We start from the raw sequence: 24,096 nt of genomic DNA on the forward strand, positions 1-24,096 counted from the left end.
AGAAGTTTTTTCAAAGTGCACAGTGGATAATCCCAAAAGCTTGTAACAATATGGATTTTGACAGAGCTCGCGCCGTTTGGAAATGTCTAAAGACTCCAGAGTTTATTGACATCTCGGACATAAGAAAAGTTTTCTTTCGAGATCACTATATAGAAGATGAATCCGCAAGGTACTTTCTGAGGACATCTGAAGAGAAACACGAGGAGCCAGAGCAAGAAGAGGGATTGTTGGAGGAGCAAAATGATGAACTTGCAACCCAACCAAAAAGGTGATGAGGCCAATCCAATACTCATTGAAGAAAGCCCACATGTAGATCCAAATGAGCCCTACATAAATTCGTCCAAGGAGAAAGCTGCAGAATTTTCTGAGAGCCGTCAATCGAAGGTGATGATTTCACAAGTGTGCCTCCACAACACGATCTCGGTGACTAGGCCTTCATGTAGTTGTTGCGTCTATGCAAGATGATGGTGTCAATAAATAAAATGAGTGTGTAAGAAATAAATGTCTTCCAAGTGCGTGGCTGACAACCTTGTAATATATTGCAATGAAATATAGTTTTTTTTTGCTGTAATACATTGCAATGAAATATATAAAAAATTTTTATGACGTTCAAGATTTGTGAGTCAGCAACCTTAGCTTTAGCGTGCGTGCGTGCGCACGAATTAATATATGCACAGAACGAATTTTGTCAATATATATGCACAGATCCTTTAAATTGTTTTCCTATTTCCTTTACTTCCTCCTTTTCTCCCTCCATAAATCAAAAAGCTAATCTATTCGACATCCTAACGTTGGCAAAGAAAAAAGCTACGATTCTGCAAATCGATAACGAAAATTTCCCTGAAATTCGAGCACCACCTGTCCTCCAAAAGTTCCAAAAAGACATTTTACAAAAACGACCTTGAAATTTGATGACAGCCATTAGTAGTCATACTTCTATTTATTGAAATATGTTAAAAACACACACGTACGCGCGCGCAGTGTCAGAAATAAACTTTTTTTCCAAACCAGTGAGAAGAAGCATGGATGACCTTCGAGCAATGTCACAAATAAACTTTTTTCCTAACCTTCAAGTCCAACCAGTTTTTATTCAAAAAAATGCATAGATTAATCAGTTTTATAACTAAAACTTCAAAATTTGGAATCTTTAAATTTAAAGTTAGGCAAAATTATAACCGTTTTTTTTAAGCCCTAAAAATTACACTAAAGGATGTTTTTTTTCTGACACTGCCTTCAAGCTCAACCGGTTAAAATAATGTGAAATAACTAAAATTTCAGATTTTGAATCTTCAAAATTACAATCAGTTTTGCCATGAGAATTACACTAAAGGACGTTTTTTTTTTTCTGACACTGCATGTGCACACGCGACACACACAGGGGGCTACAATAGCCTCATGCAAGGGCTTACCAACCAAAAAAAAACTCACAATTAAAATGAATTATGAATGTCTAATGGAAAGGTAGTATGTGAGTTCAAGGCTCTGAGCAAAGCACATCATCAAAGCTTTGTGTCTTTTGACTTTGCAGTGAGATTTAATTTAATATACAGCAGCCAAAGAGTGTTCTTTTTTCAACATTCACCTACATATCCAAGTTCTCTTTGTGTGATCTGTCTTTTCAATATTCACCTACATATCCAAGTTCTCTCTGTGTGAGCATTGCCTTCAACTTACCTATCTCTCTGTTGTGCATGTATTGGATGGGTCTTGTATGTTGCCATGGCCAAAGTTGCCGTCTTGAATGAAGTAATAACTTAGGATAGAATTCGGTTCTAAGTAGATTCCACCAGCATACATAACCATGGCACATGCCAACAGTGTATAAACTGCCACAGCATTCTGTTGGTGTATTGTAAAACAGAAAACCCTCAAAGGTTTCCCACGATTTCGAGCTACTCATAGCATCGCAAGCATGGAAGGATATGCAATATCAAGCAGAATATGCCTTATGTCTGCTTTTGGTGTTGTGACAGAGAAAGCAAGCGTGATATGCCTTCTGTCCATAGCCGGTGGTCAGTCTCATTTTTACACTCTAGTTCCATCACTCCATGGTCTGTCTTTATACCAAAATACCATCTTCTCTCTCCATTACCTTGAGTATCTCTTTCCGGCCAAGAAGGGATGTTACTGTCAACATCTAGAACCAAACCTGCTTGCCAAATTTTAAAAAAAAGGTTTTTTTTTAAATTAGCACACCTTGCCTCTTTTTTAATTACACCAAGAGACAACAAGCTGCCAGCATCATCCCCCAATTCACCATAAAAGAAGACCCATTTTGCCTTATCTCATTAATCATCTTACAACAAGCTTCCACACTTTATACCTTCATCTGCAGGTAAGCAATTTTATGCACTAGGCACAACTTGGGTTTGTACTATTCACTTTAAATCATTCGCAACCCCAACTGAGAAAATCAAATCTTAGCTCCTTCCAGAATGTGAGTTGAGTCCAGGTTTTAGACTCAGTAAGTTTTTCCTAGCATGTATGAGCTACTCCTGCTTATAAAATGGTGAACCACAAACCTCAAAAATAGATCTCCAGTCTCTCCCAGAATCTCCTCTGAATGGGGGGTGTAATGTCATATGCCTCCCAGTGAGGCCTAAGAGTGGGAACTCTGTGGGTGTGTCTAAGCATGAGCAAACTGGCATTAGGCAGTGTAGCCAAAGAAATCGGGTTAGTCACATCAGTCCATTCCCACTCACCAAGGTCCCTCTATGATATTCGTACAGTGGTGGGAGAAACTCTGGCAGTCGTAGAGGAGAGCCAGATACTTCTTCTGGCTGTTTCACACAGTAGGTTGCCCACCAACCAGTGGAGATCTATTTTTGTCGTGGACCTCTCTTCTCCTAGATGCCTAGCTCCATCCGACACAATGTATCATTGCTTATGGGAGTGCAGAGGATCATAGAGGATATTTTTTATCTATAGCCCAGCTCTTGGGTAGATTGAGGAGTGATCCATTACTTGGAGTGCTATTGCATGGTTGATTCAGTCTGGCCCATATCTTCTTTTTGAGGGCAGGGGAGAAGAGCCTATTGTACTTGTCATTGCTCAAAGATGTTTGCTTCTGGATATTGTAACTATTTGGCCCTCCTAACTCTATTCACATGATGAAACCCTTGCCCGGACACCAGACAGGTGGAAGAAGGCATGGGGACAGGGAACATAAGGTTTGCTCAAGAAAAAGCACTAGTCTTGGTCAAAAAGCAAAGAAAAGAAAAAAGTCAAACTGGGTTGACCGCGAGCCTTGACCGCGAGCCAGGAGCAACACTAGTAGCAAGAGGAGACTGAGCTGGACCAAAAAGCTCAAAGCCGCTTTTTCAAAAAGCAAGGACCTAAATTCAGAAAAGCAAAACAAAAGAACTTTGACAAAAGATGAGTAATATTTTATCATAAAAAGCAAAAGGGAAAAGCAAAGGCAAAAAGGTAAAAGCAACAGCCTGGCTAAGCTTTTTTACAAAAAGCAAGGCTTCCCTAAGGTAAAAAAGAAGCATGTAACATCATCATTGAAGGGTGGTAGCTATCATCAAAGCTTGAAGGTCATCTTCTTCATCGTCATCCTCAAGATCGTGGAAGTGTGCAAGTAGATCATCATCATCCTTATCAACACCATCATCACCGGCTGCTGGTCGTATTCCTGAATACTTGACCTATATGGTCCTACTATTGCAGCCGCCATCAACTGCTACTTCCACCATCAACTGCCACTTCCGCCGCCTGTAGCCTGTCTGTACTAGTCACGCTAGCACGCTGCCCTGCTGCGCATGTGCACTTGAGTGCTGTAGTCTAGGTCGTTGATCCATCACTCATGAGACCGCAGCCATGTCATCAGAAGAGTACCATGATTTTTAGCAATTCAGACGTTTCCTACAGGATGAGGAATTCCTAGCTTGGAGAACCAAGAGGGAGCAAGACAAATGAAGGGCTCAAATGTTTGAAGATTTCATCAAAGATAGAGCCGCCGAAGCCAAAGGAGTTGAAGCTGCCAAAGCCTATCTTTGTGCCAAAGGAGTAACCATTGCGGAAGGATCTAGAGCCACAAGGTCTGTTTCTCGTGGAGGAGACAAGGAGGCTACTCATAGGCCTGCTATCTCAGATGCCGCTTCATCAGGACAAGCAAAAGAAAGGAAGGCTAGGGAGCCTATATCTACCAGCAAAGTGGACTTCAAGCCGGGAGAGAGGAGCGTGAAGTTCGATGCTTTTTATGGAAAGTGGGACACTCAAAAAACTTATCTTTTCTCAAACAATTCAATGACACTTTTGGAGGTGAGGACGTTTCTGAAAAGTCCAAACTTCGAATGGTTCACATGCATTTGAAGGATGCCACCTTGAATTGGTGGCTAAAAGTGGTACAAGAAGGGACCGAGCCAAAGGCATGGCCCGACTTCGAGGTTATGTTCAACAAGAAGCTTCTACCCGCAAATTTTGAAGCAGATGTGCAGAAAGAGTGGGATGAGGTAAAGCAGAAAGTTGGTGAGAATGTGGCATCTTACCTTAACAACTTTTCAGTAGTTTCTTTGAAGTTTACTTCATATACTCCTACTCCACCGCTAATGGAAATGCGAAAGTTTGTGAATGGATTACAACTAAAGCTTATGCAAGCAGTTTATATGGCTAGTCCGAAAACTTTGGAGAAGGCTCAAGACAAAGCTTTGCAAGCCGAGGCTCTATACATGCCTTGGATGGACGGCACGACAAAGAACGACAATCGGGATCCACCTCAAAAGAAGTTTAAAGACCGATCCCCATCAAGAGCCGAGTCTCAAGAGAAGAAGGATATGAGTGGGGACAAACCTCCACTCTTTTGAAGAAGATTGTCCCTCAAGCAACGTGAGGAGTACTCCAAAGAAGGGAAGTAAGTGTTTCCAATGTGGAAAGAAGGGACATATGGCTGTAAATTGTCCCAACCTACCAGAGCAAGAAGCCAAACAGAGAGGAAGATCATCAGATTGACATCATGCCAGGAAGATCGTCTAGAGGTTGGCAGTGGATGCTAGTTCATTGCAAGTTTTGACAAGCCGTGGGATCTTTATGGACCAAAGCTGAAATAGAACCCTTTGAAGCATTGAGATTTTGTGTAACAAAGGATTTGAGGCCAAAAGTGATGAAACAATGCCATGCTCTACTTTAAATGGGGCATAGAGGCAAATCGTTTACAACTTAAGCTTTGGAGAGCTTTTTATTGGCCTAGCATGAGAGAGGACATCGAGTTTTATGTTCAAGAATGTTTGGTTTGTTAGAAGATCAAGTTTAATCGACAAAAGCCAACAGGATTGCTGCACCCATTGAATGTTCTATGGGAGGGTATTGTTATGGATTTTATCTATGGATTACCAAAGTCAAGATATGGGAATAATGATATATGGACCTTTACCAAGAAGATCAACCATGTATGTCATCGGTTGGACCTTTCAGATCATTGGAGGATACAAAATGCCCTCCATGTCAATTTATGGATACCTTACATAGGATTACCCCTAGAGGAGCCTGTATTGGAGGATCCAGTAGGGGTGGAAGAGCCAAAACAGATTGTGTTTTATTCTATGAGAACTATTCACTATTGGATGTGAAATGGATACTAGAAGAGTACTTCAAGGACTATGCAGATATACTTCAAGCTTATGAGGAAGTGGTTCAAGAGGGAGGGATTGTACCTCTAGCCCTCTTCATTGTATATATATTGGAATGGAATTGATCATTATCTTGCTTATACAATGGTTACTTGGACATGTTCTAGTTTGGGTGGAAACGATGCCAGATAGCCCAAGGAGCAAGACCCGTATTTGGGTGGCAACGATGCCAAATGACCCATTGGACAGGCTTTTGTGCCAGATATCTTGGACTTCATAGTCAGGCGTTCGTTCCGACCAGATAGCCCAGATGAGTATTGATGAACAGTTAGGCGGTCATTGCGACCAAATAGCCTAGGTGACTATATTGGACTTCACAGTCAAGAGGTCATTGCAACTAGATAGCCCAAATGATTGTATTGGATTTCGTAGTTGGGCGGTTAATGCGACCATATGGCCCAAATGACTATTGATAACTCTCGGGCAGTCCTAGTGACCAGATGGCCTTGAGAATAACACCGGTTTCCAATGACACCAGATAGGACAATCCATGAACAAGAGGATCTTTACTTGTGCACTGCATATTCATGTATGTTTGAATTTCTTTGACTCTGTGTGCTATTTTTGATGTGTGGACAATGCTTGGATTTATGGCATGTGATGGTCCACTAGGCTCTAGACTACTTGGCTAATACTTGGAATACCCAGTAGACATGAATGATGCATAGCTTCTCTCTAGTTTTTGCAGGAGGTAAGTATGCGTCTATTTTATCTAACACATCTGACAGGCCCTGAAGAAGTACCATCAAGAACAAAGCCATTGGTCAAATATAAGACATAGAGATGTTGCCAGATGAGCAAATGACACCACAGATATGGGGAAAGACCAAATGCACAAGCTCACCAAACAGGGCTAGTACTTGGAATATATGGATATACTTGGAATATGCTTTGCTGCTATTGCTGAGACACCTGAGTATGCTGCCTTATAAACCTTTGGATTGTTGGCCAAAAGCAAGCAAGGGGCATTACACTATTGCTGAGGCACCTCAGTATGCTGCCTTATAAATCCTTGGATTGTTGGCCAAAAGGAGGGTGCATCACATCCTTTCTCTTTGGTATGGTATGCCGGACTTATCAACTACACGTGTGCCTGTTTCACAATGGCTTCCTAGCTTTGCCATGCTACTTGTTGCCTGCCCTCGAGCTCCATCCTTACCTCTGCTCCTGCGTTACCTTGCCCAGTCCTGAAAGTCAGCAATCATCTTACCTTCTCTCTCCAGCTCCTTTTTATGTAACTTCTGGGCAGCTGAGAGAGTGTTTTTTTGCGCTTTATGAGTCTATCTTGTAGTTGGTTGGTTTTGGTTACTTATCTCCTTTTTGAGTGTTTTGCTGGTTTCATTGTCCTCTCGCTTTCTACACTTTCGCAATGACCATCAGGCATTACAGTGGATTCAGACAATGCCAAGTGCACAGTGGAGTGACCGTCAACACCGCTGGAGTCAAATCTTCCAGCAATTTGATGGTATAATCGAGTACCTTCCAAGAAAGGCCAACCCAGTGGCCAATGCTTTGAGCAAGAAGGGACAAGTGACTTTGATTCAGACAACTAGACTCGACCTCGATGGTACGGGACTAGATGACATGAAGCATACGTACACGGATTCCGAGGAATTCGATACACAGTGGGAATAGGCATTGGATGCCACAGGACCATGCCACTTATTGATACACAATGGTTGGCTTTTCTACAAAGGCTAACTTTGTGTCATGAAGTCGTTCAAGGCAACTCTTCTCCATGATGCCCATGATGCCATCACTGGTGGTCATCGGGGCATGAATTCGACTCTGGAGAAGTTAGGAAGACAATATTATTGGCCAAGAATGAGGCGAGATGTGTTTGCACATGTGCAATAGTGTGACATTTGTCAGAAAGTGAAAGCTCCTCGTGGAAAGAAGATGGGTTGTTACAGCCTTTTGCCAATTCCCAAAGGACCTTTTCAAGATATATCGATGGACTTTGTCACGAATCTGCCTCCCAGTCCGGGTAAGCATAATACTCAATGCTTGACTATTGTTGATAGATTTAGCAAATTCGTTATGCTTATCCCACGCAGGGCCAATGTGGCTGCCGAAGATGTTGCCCATCTGTTCATTCGGCATTGGTACCCAATTGGCGGGATCCCTAGGACCATAGTGTCAGACCAAGATGCCAAGTTTACCAGTCATTTTTGGAGGACATTGTTTAACAACTTTGGTACTAAATTGAATTTTTCCAGTGCATTTCACCCACAGACTGATGGCCAGACAGAAATCTACAACCAGTTGGCCTTTGATGTGCTGAAGAGTTATGTCCACGATCAACAAGGTAAATGGGAATCATATTTGCCTTTAGTTCAAGCTGTCTTGAATGATTCCTTTTCTTCAGCTATTGGCAACACTCCATATGAAGCAGCATTTGGAAGACCATTCCAATCGCTATTGACCAGAACCTTGTCTTCAGTACCTGAAGCGAACAGAATAACGAAGTCTTACCAAGAGATTTTGGAATCAGTGAAGGACAGGTTGACTAAAGCACAGGAGGCCTACACTCGACAGGCCAACAAAGACCGAAGGGATGCGAAGTTCTCGAAAGGAGATTGGGTTTATCTTCGGATCATGAAGCAAAGACTGATACAGATGCACAAGTGATGCCCGAAGCTATCATTCGGGAGCTCCGGACCTTTTCCCATCCAGAGAAAGATTAACAACGCTTCAATGAAGTTGAAGCTACCTCCGAGCTGGACTATGCATGATGTGTTCCATGTCAGTTGGCTAAAACCGTATGCAAGTCCAATTCCTTCAGAAGTGAAAGACGAAGCGGAACCAGATATAGTTGACGAAGCTGAAGTGATGGTTCTAGAACAGATCCTTTTGCACTGCTTCAAGCATGGCTTAGGCCAAAGACAAAGACAGTTCCTCACAAAGTTTCACGACCGAGGGACTATCCGGCTTTATTTACGGACAATTTGGAGGCTATGGAGCTTCCGTCAAGTTAAGCAAAAGGGGATGTCATGTGCATCCCGCACTTGGATGCCATGTAGACATATCTGTACAAGAAGGTGCAGGACCTGGACTGGAAAACTAGTCCCATGTGAGCCATGTCCGGGACCAGTGAGCCAAGATCCCACTCTATGAGTTCAAGGTCAGGTGTGCATTGCCTTGCACATGAAGCAGTGCCACTCCATACTGTGAGTCTCCCTCTAGAATGATGTCAAGTGATCTGAGTATCTGATCTGCGAGACCAAGTGCCGGACATCTGTAGAAGCATGTAGGATTGCATGTAGAAGGGGCCAGCAGCCCATAAGGCTACCCAGGGCAGAGCTTTAGAACTCTTGTTGTGGGCATGGGGGAGGTGTGGAACCACCCCCAAGGGGCTATCGGAGGGCCCCAGACTGTGCCCACCAGCAGCCTTGGCTTGGGCTGGAGGGGCTGTCGGCCAGCCCTAAGGTCTCTGGACAATCAGCCGACTAGGCCCCAGGCCCTAGAGAGCCTGTTGGCCAACTGTGGGACAGCCCAAAGGCTGCCCAGCAGCCAGCAGGTATGCTTGGGGTGGCCAGACAGCACTTGGTGTGAAAGCAATGGAATATCTAGCATTTAATGCTGTTTTCCCTGGTCGTGGAAAAAACTGCTACTGGCTGACTTGTTTATGCTGGCCGACTTGAAGCATGAGAGGGTATAAAAATACCAGCCTGAATTCAGGTTTGCCATCTCAGTCTTCACAAAGAGTTGGCATGTTCTAGGGGCCAGGACAGCCAAGGCGAGTGCTCCAGTCAAGGTGAACATTGCAGGTCAAGATTCAGTCTTTATTTACTGATTTGCATCATGCTAATAAAGCAAATACACCATTCGCGGTGGGGGCCCTACAGAGGGTATTTGGGACCCAATATTGTGTCCTCTTCTCCTCTCTCTCTCTCTGCCCCACAGAACAGTTGGTATGATGATGAGTGTCGTGAGACACAGGCACAGTTACAGCGTGAGATTGCCATTGGGACACACAAATAGACAGCTAGGATGATCTTTCGACGCCTTGTGCAGAGGAAGAAACGAGCCTACCTGGCTAAGTTAGAGTACCAACTCTTCCTGGGAAGGACAACAAGAGGGCATGGAAGATGTTTCAGGAGAGACAGCTTGGTACTCCGATTACTGCACCTAAGGCATGGCATGCTTCTGCTAGAGAGCTATATGATGCACCAGGACCCCAACCCCCCCTCCACTAGGAGCTAGACTGGCTAGCAGCACTTTTTTTACTATGCGGATGGTGCTTTCCCGGCAAGCTGGACAGAGCATACCATTGTACCACTCTTTAAGAGTGGGAACCCCATGGTACCGGGCAACTACAAGACGATCATGATTGGTCATTACTTGGCCAAACTATATGGCTCTATATTGGAGTCGGAGCTGAGCCGCTAGGCAGAGAGGCATGATCACCGAGCATAGAGACAGGCCAGCTTCAGGAGAGGATTTTCTACCTTGGATCACATACTGACACTTCGGACACTTATTGAATAGGGAAAAGCACATAAGAAAGGATATACTGTTGCTTTGTGGTCTTACACAAAGCCTTCGATACCATACCACGTGCCAAGCTTATGCACATATTGCATGACATTGAGGTACCTACGGATATGCAGTGGGGGATATATGCTTTGTATGAGTCTGTGATAGGCAGAGTCCGAGCTCTAGGCGGACTATCCGATATGGTGACCAGCACAATAGGGGTGAAGCACGGATGCCCGCTATCACCCACCCTCTTTGGACTATACATGGATGTGGTCTCCAATTATGTAGACAGATTGGGAGGCCCAGGGGCATGCCTGGTAGGGGTGTTGATACCCATCTTGTTATATGTAGATGATATTGTTCTAATCTCAGACTCTCTGGAGGGATTACAAAGACATTTGGATGCATTACAAGCATTCTGTGAGGATAGAGATTTGACAGTGAACCTTGGGAAAACCAAGGTAATGGTGTCACGCATGGGTGACGAGATCAGAGCATCAGTTCACTTTCCGAGGGAAGCCAGTTGAGTACGTCAGGTCGTATGTCTATTTGGGAGTTACTTTCAGAGGACCGCGTTTCTCCCTGAAGGAGGCAGCAGCAACTAGATTAGCTCGAGGGCATGCAGCCTTGGGGGCACTTGAGAGGCAATGTGCACACATACAGTTTCAGGAGCCGCGCACCAAATTGTGGCTATTTGTTACACTTATCACACCGACCCTCCTGTATGGAGCTTCAATTTGGGGCCCCAACATAGATCATAGATCTGAGAGAGGGACGGATGAGGGATGGAGGCATATGGAGAGACCACTGATTATGATGATTGTCCGCATGATTCGGAGCAAATCATCGGTACCACATGAGATTGTTCGGGCTAAGTTGGGTGCCGCACGAGTAGTGACCGAGGCCCTATTCTAGGCAGTTACCTTTTTACAACAGCTATGGGAGCTCCCTCAGCAAAGTACTCCCGATTGGCATTGACCTCATCCATACAATTGGCAAAGGATGTAGATACTCATTGCTCGTATGCTCAGATGAGATCATGGATGGTTTGCGGATAGAGGCACTCCCACCCTTCCAGTTAGCTTGGATTGTTCACTTTTGGATCTCACCCGCTCAGAGCAGAACCGCATGATTAGGATGGATATCATCAAAGTGGACACAGAGAGGACATGGACTAGTCCCCTTGAGCCCTTAGGCACGAAAATGGCTCATTACAAGAGCCATTTTCTGCACCCCTCACCAGATAGTTTTATCACCCGCCCAACGCACATGGATGTACACTTATCACATGGGATACCTTGTGCCATTGGACAGATCCGGACCTCATCACACCAGTTGCGGATTGAGACAGGGCGATGACCACATTTGTCAGCTATGCTACCAGGAGGCAGAGTCAAGAAGCACTACATTTGCCGATGTACACTCTATTATGAGATCCAAGGGAGATATCACTGCCTCTTCTGAGAGGGTTTTGGGCCATTCCACAAGGTCATGGAGTTTGAGGATCAAAGATGCCTGGGATTGTTCCTACTTCAGTTCAGGAGACACAGAGAGACCCTCTTGGCAGAGAGGAGACTGAGCCATGATGCACCTAGATAGAGGATCCTACCAGATTTCTTCAGCACCAGCACCAACAGCCCAGCCCACACACCTCCTGATACCTCGTCCATCGGGCCATCAAGACACCAGCCACGCTCCCAAGGAGTCACCATTGATAGAGAAGTTGTCTTATGTCGTGCTCGTCGGCCATGCTCACCAGGGTCCCGACCACGACATCCTCACCATCGCCGGATCACAGCCATTATTGCTCAGCATCAGAGGCGCCTACCTTGCTGCTATGACCTCTCCATTCTAGACAGCCCCATGGCGGAGATATCTGATCTGAGGAGAGGGCAACACTTCAACTGATCAGCATACATGGATCTACTTGATATACATTTTCCAATATTTTCTACTCGGTATCATCTAGGAGTCTTACTTACAGTTCTTATAACTGTAAGATAGTCAGTTTATTGTACTTTTCAGTTTCATTTGGTTGTTCTCTTTGATGAGACACCAACTTCAGATATACTCTCAATTTTGGTCTCATAGGCCATCATGGCCTCTTAGAGATGTTAATATATCATTTCATTTCTCTCTCTCTCTCTCTCTCTCTCTCTCTCTCTCTCTCTCTCTCTCTTTTCTGCACATCTTCTTCGGTTTGTGCGTTATTATCGTCGTGAAAAATTGCTGAATTCTGAGCATTGAAGTTACCGATTCGAGCTCTGGCTCTATTGCTACCTTTTTCCCTTCGGCTCTCAGGTTCCAAAACTTTTAGCCTCATCACTGCTTCTGGTATCGCCTGATGTACCCATTCCGGATCCTTCCTTTTCTCCATAGTGTTGATTGGACTCCGGACCCTTGCCGTCATCGGCTTCAGATGTTCCTTCCCACAATCCGGATTCTAGTCTTTTGGGAGAAGCAAAATCCCTTGCTTATAGGCAAGTGTGGGGGCATCCATGACAGCTTTCTGCTATGCCGCATGCGGTATCTTCGTTGCAAACGATTGCTAAATTCTGAGCATTGAAGTTACTGATTCTTCCACCAAGCTTCCGTTGTTACGATGCCTAAACAAGAGGGAGGATTGTGTTAGCAGTCATCTCCTGTCTGTATGTTTACACCAGGGCCTCTGTTGTGGTGTGCCCGCCCGATTTAGGTGTTTTCTCATTTTTTCCCTCTCTCCATATTTTTTCCCTATTTTTACCAGGTGTGGGAGGCTATCCTGTGGTTCTGGGATTGATCTAGGTGATGGCCGACTTCACATGTGTGCTGGCCAACTGACAGGAGCTGGCCGACTGGGATTTTCAGCAAGTCAGCTGTCTTATGATGCTGTCAGCTGTCCTTGCTACTGGCTGACTGGATCATAGGGGCCATAAAAAATGGCCCCTTGCCCCCACACATGTTGTATTCAGTTTCCGGGATTTTCTTGTGTATATATAGCAGAGTTACACACCTCTCTCTCTCCTTCTCTATTGCTGTGTTTTTCTGCAGTGCAATTGCTCTTGAGTTTTCAGATTTTGTCTTCATCTCCGCTGCATATTCTAACAGATTGAACATCATTGACTTGCAGGTGCAGTTTAAGGCTTTACTTTGTAAGCTGGTAGTCAAAAGGGTTTCTTCCCAGCAATGAGCCTGGAAGGCACTCTCAACATTTATGTCCATATGTGCATGGGTATACATGTGAATTTGTGTATGTTGTAGGTGCGTGAGTATGTATAGGTTGTTAGAAATCTAGCATGGTATCATACTAAACTAGAACATGGAAGAAGACTGCAAGAGAGATGAAGCAAACACTGAGAGATATATTTCCATGATGTGACCCCTGAATAAATAGGGCCAAGTACAAGACCATGAGCAAGAGTGTTTATGGGGTAAATGTGCAGGTGCCACATGGCACACACTCAAGACTCAAGACAAAAACTAAGACTAGACAAAATGTAGACTAGAGAAATAGTACACCTAGTGTGCACTTATTTCCAACACCCTCCTTAAGTGGACACTAGGAGGAAGACAAAAAACAAGACTAGAAGACTGACATAAAGACCTATAGACTGAGAGACAAGACAGAAGACATGACAGACAAAGATCCTGAGACACCCTCCTCAAGTGATATCCTCATATGGGTCCACAAGGGTAGGTACAAAAGTGGATCATAGACAGACAAAGAGAGAGACTGTCAGATAGTCATAAGAGAGTCTGACAAATAGAAGATAAATGGGGACATAGACAGAAATGCCAAGAGAATGTGGGTAGCTAATCCACAAAAGAGAGGCATATAGGCTGATAGACAGAGTGTCAGAGACATGTGACAGGATAGACACACATGGTAGACACATAGACAGAGAGACTGACTGATTGTAGATAGACAGAGAGATGGACCTTGATTGATAATCCCTCCTCAAGGGCAATCCTCCTGCTAGAGTGGGTAATGCAAGGGTGCCTCTTGGATAGGAACAAGATAAGTCCATGTAGACAAATAAACATGATATTACCCCATTATCTACATCATTGGTGATCAATGGTGGTAGATAGTATGAAAGCATAGACAGATATGTGAGAGATGGGAAGGTCTTACCATTCTTGGCAGTGTCTAATCCCGTACAAGATAGAGAGTAGTTCTGAAAATTAATTTTGAAGAATAAACTAGAACTGAAAATATTGCAGCATAGAAAGATAATCCATTTTGGTTTTACCTCAGGTCTTCCACCCTTTCAGGGGTAACCCGAGAGAGAGACTGCTGCAAACAGTGAGAGACTGCTGCAAACAGAGAATTCTGCAAATAGAAAGAGATGAAGTACAAAACCACGATACCCAGAGAGACCGGAGAGAGTAGAGGTGCAGAATTTTGGGGCAGAGCTCGTGGGCAGAGAGAGCAGATAATGGCGTAGAAGAGGACGGGGGCCAGGAGCAGCAGCTGTAGAAGATAGCGTGCAGATTTTCAGCAAGCTGGAGAGGTGCGCGCAGTATTGGCTGGGCAGACAGAAGCAGCGCGGGCAGAATGGCGGGGCAGAGATTGCGCATGAGCAGGAGCAGCACCTCGCCATGAACAGGCCCGTATTAGCAGCTGGAGAAGTGCGCGCAGCAGCAATGGCGGGGCAGAAGTGTGCAGCATCTGAAGAGGTAGGCGGGCAGAGTGCAAAAGAGGGTGCAGCCTGTTGAAGAGGTGGCGCACAGGTCCAGACCGAACTGAGCAGGAGCGGCAGCACCATGATGATCCTCCGCAGCAGCAAGAGTGAAGAGACGGGGCAGATGTAGAGGTGCGGCCAGAGGCTGAAGGGAGATGCCGGAGAAGGATAGCGGGGAGAGGTAAACTGAAAGGAGAAGATGGAGATGACGAAGCTAGGGCTGCAGCAGACTGAGAGGAGAGGAGAGGGGATCTACATGCTCTGATACCATGTTAGAAATCTAGCATGGTATCATACTAAACTAGAACATGGAAGAAGACTGCAAGAGAGATGAAGCAAACACTGAGAGATATATTTCCATGATGTGACCCCTGAATAAATAGGGCCAAGTACAAGACCATGAGCAAGAGTGTTTATGGGATAAATGTGCAGGTGCCACATGGCACACACTCAAGACTCAAGACAAAAACTAAGACTAGACAAAATGTAGACTAGAGAAATAGTACACCTAGTGTGCACTTATTTCCAACATAGGTGAATGTATGCTTTATTATGTATGTAAAACCACTGCCAAGTAGGCAGTACCGACCTGGAATACATATCCTTCCAACGCCCCTATCATTGCCCAAGTGATGCCCATGTGACAACCTCACCACTATTATGCTCTCTTTTATATGGGCAATAGGGCACCAAAATCGACTTTGGGCCCGATCAATTAACTACTTGCTTTAGAACCGAGTAGCCAAGCTGCTCCACTTCCAGCAAAGCCACCGTAGAAAAGCAAACGCTTGTGCGCCCAATGTGGTTTTGAAGCGCTGAAAAATGGAAATCCCAACTGTACACAGCACCTAACCCAAAGAGAGAAAATGTGCTTATATATGAATTACCGTGAAAGGCTGCTGATTGTGTGCCACCGGCTGTCTTTGCAAGAGTTTTTTGAAGTGGTTTGAAAATTCAATCTTCTATAATTATGTGTATAATTATGATAATTAACCCATGCCCGCCTCCTCTCTCTCGTTTAGGTAAAGTCGGGTTTGCAGGAAAACAGCCCACCAAGACCAAGCGCTCATGGAGCAGTAACCAAGTGCAACAGTCGGTGCAACATCAACAATTTCAATGACCCAGTAGTAGCGTTTGACGCATCTATAGCAGCTCCAAGTAGCAACTATTTTTGCACCTATAGCATCTATAGCAGCTCTACCAAGCAACTGTTTCTGCACCTCCTCTATGGGCAATAAAGAGTGTAGGCAGCTACACAAGCTCCATCACGAGCCCTGGTCAGCATCTTGAAGTAGTGCACATCAACAGCTAGAAGCCTCAAATCAGTTGGGCTAACAATCAATAGCAGAAGATCTACAGTAGCTCTTTTCTCAGCAGGAAGTGGCACACTTAGTTTACTATGTTCAGTGCGCTAAGAAGAGCAACCAATGCTGTTTTTCCCTTGGTGTCATTTTCACGGCTCAAATCGAGAAAAACAGGTTGTGATTTTGCCTAGCCTTGAAGCACACACAGGGTAGGGAGCATTCACAACCAGATTGTTTTTCTGTTTTGGGGAAAACTTCTCTCTCAACCTGATACACAGGGGCCAGTCATAAACACACACAGTACCCTACAGGCAGCTTACTGGATTCTCTCTCTCCTGTGAGGAAATTCACAGGCCGTCAGTCCCTTGTGCTCATAGCTGGAAGCTTTGCTCACTTTTCACTAGTTTGTTTGGGTTTATAGATGGGTTGACAGACATGCATCCACTCCTAATCCACCTCATGATAACGTGAGATCCCGTTCTAGTGGGACAGCTGCGGATGTTGACACATGACTTCACAGCACGATGTATTACATAGGGATTTATATTGCATGAGGATGTATAGCATGGTGATGTACAGCAGAGTCTGCAGGCAGATGGTGATGTATATGTCAGAATACGCAGCGGAGATGATGACCAGATCTGGGAACACAAGAGCAAAAGGCAGTGCAGAAAATCACAGCACAAGAGTGTGGCGTGTAGCTCTGCTCTATATACACAAGAAGATCCCAGAGTATGATACAACATGGAATGGGGGGCTGGGGGCCTATTTATATGGCCCCATATACCAGTCGGCCTGTGCTACAGGCAGCCGACTAGTCCTGAATCTCCACGACCAGCATATGCAGCCAGTCGGCCAGCACTGAGGGTCCACGACTTGTCTAGTACAGTCGGCCAGCTCCAGTACACACATGCTGATACAGTCGGCCAACAACTGGATCCTCCTCCCAACTCAGGGCTGCCTCCCAAGCCACAGAAAAATGGGAAAAAATACGGAGAGTGGGGAAAAATGAGAAAACACCTCATAAGGGCGGGCACACCCACAACAAAGGCCCTGGTGTATAAAAATAGACAGGAGATGACTTCTAACACCCCCTCTCAGCTCCTGGCTATGAAACCAACCACAGGGAGCTGGGGTGCCACCTGAGCAAATCCTAAGATAGCGACTTCGTGAAGAGGTCCACCATACTGTCCTACGTCGAACAGAACTCTAGCAACGATCTGTTCACGAACAAAGTGCCTCTGGATGACCATGGGTTCCTCCAGTGGAAGCCAAAACCTGCAATGCAACCTCTGCATCCTCACCACCTCACAAGCAGCATCACAAACAGCCCGGTACTCTGCCTCTGTCCGCGACAAGGCAAAAGATGACTGCCTCTTACTGCTTCGTAAAACTGCTCCTGGGCCTGAAGTAGATCTCCTCATGTCCGGATCTCCTCCCCAAACCGAGTCACTCCAACCGTGGAGTCGGACTCCATCCAACAATCCCCCTCCTGTGTACAAGAGTCCATGATCCTTTGCATGCCGCAGAAACCACAGGAAACGCAATCCTGCCTCCCAAAGAGTCATCCGCAACCATGAGCTCAACTGCCTCATCAGTAAGCTCCCGTCCAATCTCGTGTCCATCAACCAGATCAATGAACCATTCTGCTTCTGAGTCAAAGAGGCATCACATTGCTCACAAGGATCAACACCTATTACGGTGCAAAAACAAGTCCTGGAAACCTGCTGAAGACCATGCAAGGCCTTCTGAAACCTGTCAACCACCCCTCTAAATCCGGAACCACAAAGCCTGGAGAAACCACCTCCTTCTGCAAGTAATCAACTGCCACCTGCCTGGCTTTCCGAAAGGCCCTCGTGGAAAGAACATCCTCATCTACTGGAGGTTCTTTGTCCCGAATACGACGAGACATCAGAGCATAAGTGACCTGTTCAGTTTCCTCTGACTGACGAACACAAGAACCACCAACATCAGTACCGGAGAGTTCCTGCCATCTACTGGCAAGCTATCCACCATCTGGTCCCGGAAAGCCTGCACTTGCAGAGCGTATCCACACTTAAGTGGCCATTAACAGACTGCCACTCATCACAAACCTGAGGACCTGGGAGAGAGAGTGCTGAAAGCTTGTAAACTCCATTCTCCACTCCGCCTTCCCAAACCACTTGGCCTGTTGCTTTGTCCCGGAGAGCAACAAAATGCTCATCAAACTCCACCCGTACGCCAGTCTTGCAAACCTGATGCACTGACAACAGATGAAAACCAAGTGCCGGAACATACAACACCTGGGAAGAATGCTTCCCCCCTCTGCCATCGGGAACTATCTCCATCCTGCCCTCACTGTTAACTGGGATAGTGGATGTATCCCCAGTAAGAATGTGACCAAAATACTTGCAGAGATCCTGTAAATCGGAACAGGAAGGAGTCATGTGCCTGGAAGCACCACTGTCTAGAATCCACTCCCGAGCATCCGTTGTGGAGAATCCTCCAATCTCCTCCCTGCCTGAAGAAAATGAAACATCGGTGTCTACCACCTCGAGGTGCACAAAAGCCGGAGTCTTCATGATTGCTGCTGAGGAATCTTCACCCTTCTCGGTCTTCCGCTTGGGACGCTGCCTCCAATAGTGGCCGTTCTCGCCACAATCATTACAGGTCCTCTCTGCCTTTAGTTTCTCGCGGTCAGTAACGGACTTCTTCTCAGAAGACTTCTCCGACGAAGCCTTCCCTTTGCCCGTGGTACGGCCTTTCGACCGTTGGCTAGTTAAGGCCTCCAAACCTCCACCGTGAGGAGGGTTCGTGAATCGTTCCTCCTGGTCCAGGACCATGGACACAAGCTCCTCCCACGTGATGGTGCTCAGCCTGCCACCACTGGTAATCAAAGACGAGTAAAGCTGAAGAGCCTGCAGCTTGTTAATATGCTCCCGCATCGTCGACGACTTTGCAGGGTTCATAACCCGAATCTGTACTTCCAAGAAAATCCTCTTCATGGGTGATACCCTGTTGTAAAGAGAGGCCAAATGCTGCCAGATACCTCTAGCCAGCATCATATGCTTTACATGATTGATTACCTGCGGTGTGCAGTTGAGAAAGATAAACGAACGGACCCAGGCGTTGACACGATCCTACATCTGTGTCTGAGCCTCCCGGTCCTTTCGGATCGACGGTAACTCCCCTTCCTCTACTTCTGGCCATGGAACCCCAACAACGACAAAATCTGCGAGGTCGCAAGACTCCAAAACAGATTCCATCATAACCTTCCATATGTCGTAGTTGTTCCCGTCCAATTGACGGTCCACCGGGAACGTGGGGAGTGTCGGGATCTTCACATGCCTCTCGGCCATCTCAAATAGATCTGCCATTGCGGGGATGTACTCTGAAAAGGGTGGGTGGGTGGGAACAAAGAAGAACTAATACCTGCAAGTGGCTGTCCAGCAAATCAGCCCGCCGTCCTCTTGCTTCTCCTCTTTCCGAACAGTCCCGTACGGTCCACCAATCAGCAACACAACAGTCCCCCTCTTGCTCACACAAATCCCAAGAACTATCTAGAGCCTAGGCTCTGATACCATGTTAGAATACGCAGCAAAGATGATGACCAGATCCAGGAACACAAGAGCAAAACGCAGTGTAGAAAATCATAGCACAAGCGTGTGAGAGATAGAGGCGTGTAACTCTGCTCTATATACACAAGAAGATCCCGGAGTATGATACAACATGGAATGGGGGGCTGGGGGCCTATTTATATGGCCCCATATACCAGTCGGCTTGTGCTACAAGCAACTGACTGGTCCTGAATCTCCACGACCAGCATATGCAGCCAGTCGGCCAGCACCGACTAGTCTAGTACAGTCGGCCAGCTCCAGTACACACATGCTGATGCAGTCGGCCAACAACTGGATCCTCCTCCCAACTTCATCAGTGTTTTTCATCTCCTAGTGCTCCTACCCTTCGGTTTCCTCGCAGAGTCAAGGCGCAACCTAGAGGGTGGCTGAGTTGGTGATTGGTGGGCAGCATTCTTTTGGTGGCTGCGTTTTCCTCATCAAGAGCCTCTTCTTCATCAGCGTTTTTCTTCTAGCAGTGCTCCCACCCTTGCGTTAACCGCAAGGCGCCAAGGTGCAAGCCTAGTTGGCTGCGTTTTTTTGCTTCTTCAAGCATTTTCTGCAACGGCTGGTGGTGTTTGGTCTGATTTTTGTGTTTGCGTGTGGTGCAGCCCGACAAGTGGCTTGAACGGATCCTCTTCTTCCCCAGCTTCCCTCCCCTTCCAGTGGATGCTTTCCAGTGCGTTTTGGTGGACTGTTTGCTGCTGTCCAGCCCCTTCGTTCCTCAGTTTTTCTTAGGGGGGCTGATTGTGAGGGAAAAAGGACGAAAGGACAAGATGTACGAGAGATCAGAGCAAAACCACACACCGTGAAATATGTGAGTAAATATATATATAATGGTGAGTGCAAATATGTACAAGAGCCCTTTGATGTGAGGTGACTTTGAGAAGAAAAGATCGGTGCAGAAGCAGAGATGATGTCGGAGCTCAAGCACGGTCGATGACGAAGGCTCGCATCGATGTGAGGCAAAGCACTCCGAGTGGTGGTCGGTATCAAAGGTTTGTGTCAGTGGATGCAGAGGCACTCCGAGGTGGTAAGGGTAGCCGAAGGTGAGGTGATGCAGGCTCTGATGACAAGGGTGCTGCTGTACCTAAGGTAGTAGATGAAGAGCAGAGAGGGTTGTCGTCATGAGCAGTGGTGGTCGAGCAAGCTCTGATGACAAGGGTACTGCAAGACTGATGGCCAAACAGAAATCTACAACCAGTTGGCCTTTGATGTATTGAAGTGTTATGTCCACGATCAGCAAGGTAAGTGGGAATCGTATTTGCCTTTAGTTCAAGCTGTTTTGAATGATTCCTTTTCTTTAGCTATTGGCAACACTCCATATGAAGGAGCATTTGGAAGACCATTCCAGTCACTATTGACCAGAACCTCCTCTTCAGTACACCTGAAGCGAACAGAATAACGAAGTCTTACCAAGAGATTTTGGAATCAGTGAAGAACAAGTTGGATAACACTGATGTGAAACGTTGAAGTCAACCTGATGTAGGCAGCCTGTACCAGCAGATGTAAAACGCAAATAATAGCAGAGAGGGCTGTTGTCCCATGGTGGCGTGTAGGAGAGTGGGCTGCTGTCCCGGGTAGTGGCCAGATGGTACCGGATATGACAATGAAGTGGTACACCAATGATGAAAGATAAGCAAGGCTATATATATTGAGGGGGGGTGCTGGTCGGTCAGCCTAAGAGGTGTAGGCCAACAGCCAAGACAAAAAAACCCCCAAATAAATCATAAAATACCTAGAAAAATACCCTTTTTAGGGCTGGGAAAATTATTGTTTTCTCACACCCCCTCTCAGGCCAAAAAGGGGACCATGAGAGAAGATGAGAGAAAAAAATGGATGCCAAGGTCCCACACACACACAATGGCAGAAGGAATGTATCCCCGTCTAGAAACAAAATCTAATAAAGTCAAAGAGGGCGACCGTGATGGCAAAGGTGGTGAGGATGAGTGGATGTACATGGGTTGATCGTCTCCCAAAGTAAGATCTTGAACGGGGCTCTCCACTGAGTAAGAAGTCCCATTCCCTATGTGGTATAGATCAGAGTTTGGAGAAACAACTTCTGGTGAGAGAAATTGGTCCTCTGTGAGTGCGGGTAGACAATCCATGCTGTGCTCTCGCAAGGTCTTCAATCCCTTTGCTCACGATAGCTCTGATACCATGTGAGGGCAAAAGGGCGAAAGGACCAGATGTACAAGAGATCAAAGAAAAACCACACAGCATGTGAAACGCTGAAGTCAACCTCATGTAGGTGGCCTGTACCAGCAGATGTAAAACGCAGATGATAGCAGAGAGGGCTGCTGTCCCACGGTGGCCTGTAGCAAAGAGTGGGCTGCTGTCCTGGGTAATGGCCAGATGGTACCGGATATGACAATGAAGTGGTACACCAATGATGAAAGATAGACAAGGCTGTATGTACTGAGGGGGGGGTGCTGGTCGGTCAGCCTAAAAGGTGCAAGTCAGCAGCCAAGACAAAAAAACCCCAAATAAATCATAAAACACTAGAAAAATACCCTTTTAGGGCTGGGAAAAATACTGTTTTCACACTGATTGGTCCTCATGCTCTTATCCATTGGATGTGCTTGAGAGAAGTCTTGGTCAAGGTTTTCAGGCGGTTTTCTTGCAACGGTGGTGTTTCTTTCGCTATGGATATGGCTCCCCCAAGTACAACAAAGGAGGATAAGCTTGATGGGACAAATATGGTCGCCATAGCTTTACAATGCCATGTCACTACCGATCTTTTAGATTTTGATGACTTGAGCTCCCTCCCATTGGAGGAGGAATCAATCCTCGGACCTCATCACATAGGGTAAGTTAAAAGTTTTGTCTCTTGATCCGGATCCCACCTTAGCATCACTGCAAAAGAAGATTCGGAGTCGTTGCTACTCGTGTGGGAAAGGACTTTTATCTAAGGACTGCTTGTCCAAGAAGAAGGACAAGGGCAAGTGTTCATCCAAGAAGAACGGCAAAGACAAGACACATGACAGTGATTTAGATGCATCTAGTGACTCATCTAGGGCTCCCAAGGTGCTTCCGGCTAGGGAGGACCAGGATGGTGTTCTTCTCTAGTTATACAGATAGTTTCCCCCCATGTGCTTCCAGCTAGAGGAGGCTTGTGGGTGGGCAATCAACAGCTCCTCATTTCTGGTGCATGAAAACCATGAGTCGAAGTTCCAAGTATGAAATAGGATAGCTATGGATCGGTTGTGTTCCAGATTCATTGCTTGGTGTAGCAAAGACTATGGACTGGATGTGTTCCAAGTTCATTGTTCGAGGTAATGGGATGTGATGTGTTCACAATCCGTTGTTGGTGTGAATGGAGTTCGCTGCACACACTGGTGTGGGAATTCGTAGCCAAGCAGATTTCTTTGCTAAGGTGGCATTGTGTTTTGAAGAGACAGGAGTGCATCTTCTACAGTGTATTCAGTATCCGGCCGGTACTGGGGTGTCCATGGTCGCATCTTCTTCATTAGTTTTCTTCTTTCCGACATTTGCACACTATGAGGTGCGAAGGGGGTGTTAAAATATGCATGTGTGCGAATAGGTGCTTGTATTGAGGCATGGGTATTTTTCTCAGAGTCGTGGGCTGATTATACAAACGTGTCTTTTATGATGCCAGTCGGCCAGCTCTCTTGCCCTCCAATATAAAGACCTCCTTTCCCTTGTTGTAATCAATCAATGCCAGTGCATATGTACTTTCACCCTTTTGCTGGCTGTACTACCCTTGTAAAACCTCTTTGCTATGATAATAGAACTTGATCATTGCCTACACTCTCTCTCTCTCTCTCTCTCTCTCTCTCTCTCTCTCTCTCTCTCTCTCTCTCTCTCGCTCGCTTAGACGCCACAGAGAGAGCCTATTGAGGGACAGGAGGGCAGTGGGCCGCCTAGATAGAGAACCCTCACAGATTTTTTCAGAGCCAGCACTGTAACCCCACCAGCCTCTACTCCCCCATCTACAGGCCTACCTGGCAGACCACCCTCTAGAGGAGTCACCCTGGACAGAGCCATTGCCATCTGTAGAGCGAGACGCCCACGACCCCGAGGATCGCGTCCACGACTCCCTCACCATCGGTAGATTCGACCCATCATTGCCCGCCACCGGAGGAGTTTACCGCGACGATTCAGCGGTTCAGCTTTCAGCTCTTAGCTCTCTTAGGATGTTACTATTTTCTTTCTTTCTTTCAGATTTGTTATGATGAGACATCATCATCATCAGTTGTACCTTGTTTTGGTCTCATGGGCCATTTCGGCCTTTAGGAGACGTTAATCTCTCTCTCTCTCTCTCTCTCTCTCTCTCTCTCTCTCTCTCGTTTCTCTTTTATGCTTCTGCATGTGCCCACTATAACAGTTATGACCATAGACGCATTAGACAGTTGCACAACCGTTTCATGATATCTAGGCAGTGAATATTGTTTTCACTGAT

At 46.0% G+C, this 24,096-nt stretch overlaps 1 protein-coding gene across 2 annotated transcripts in view; it reads right to left on the reverse strand.

Moving 5' to 3' along the window:
* Positions 1 to 1,314: 1,314 nt before the first annotated feature.
* LOC147633107 (VAN3-binding protein-like) overlaps positions 1,315 to 24,096 on the reverse strand; it is a 37,065-nt gene continuing 14,283 nt past the window's right edge. For both annotated transcript variants that reach the window (XM_086806097.1, XM_086806098.1), the window contains one exon: positions 1,315 to 2,149. In XM_086806097.1, coding sequence (XP_086662223.1) covers positions 1,947 to 2,149 — 203 coding nt within the window. In that variant the 3' untranslated portion in view covers positions 1,315 to 1,946. The remainder of the gene's footprint in view (positions 2,150 to 24,096) is intronic.

The sequence above is a fragment of the Cibotium barometz genome, chromosome 12 (assembly GCF_041138505.1).
Source record: "Cibotium barometz isolate CiBa-2024 chromosome 12, ASM4113850v1, whole genome shotgun sequence".
NCBI classification, from domain to species: Eukaryota; Viridiplantae; Streptophyta; class Polypodiopsida; order Cyatheales; family Cibotiaceae; genus Cibotium; species Cibotium barometz.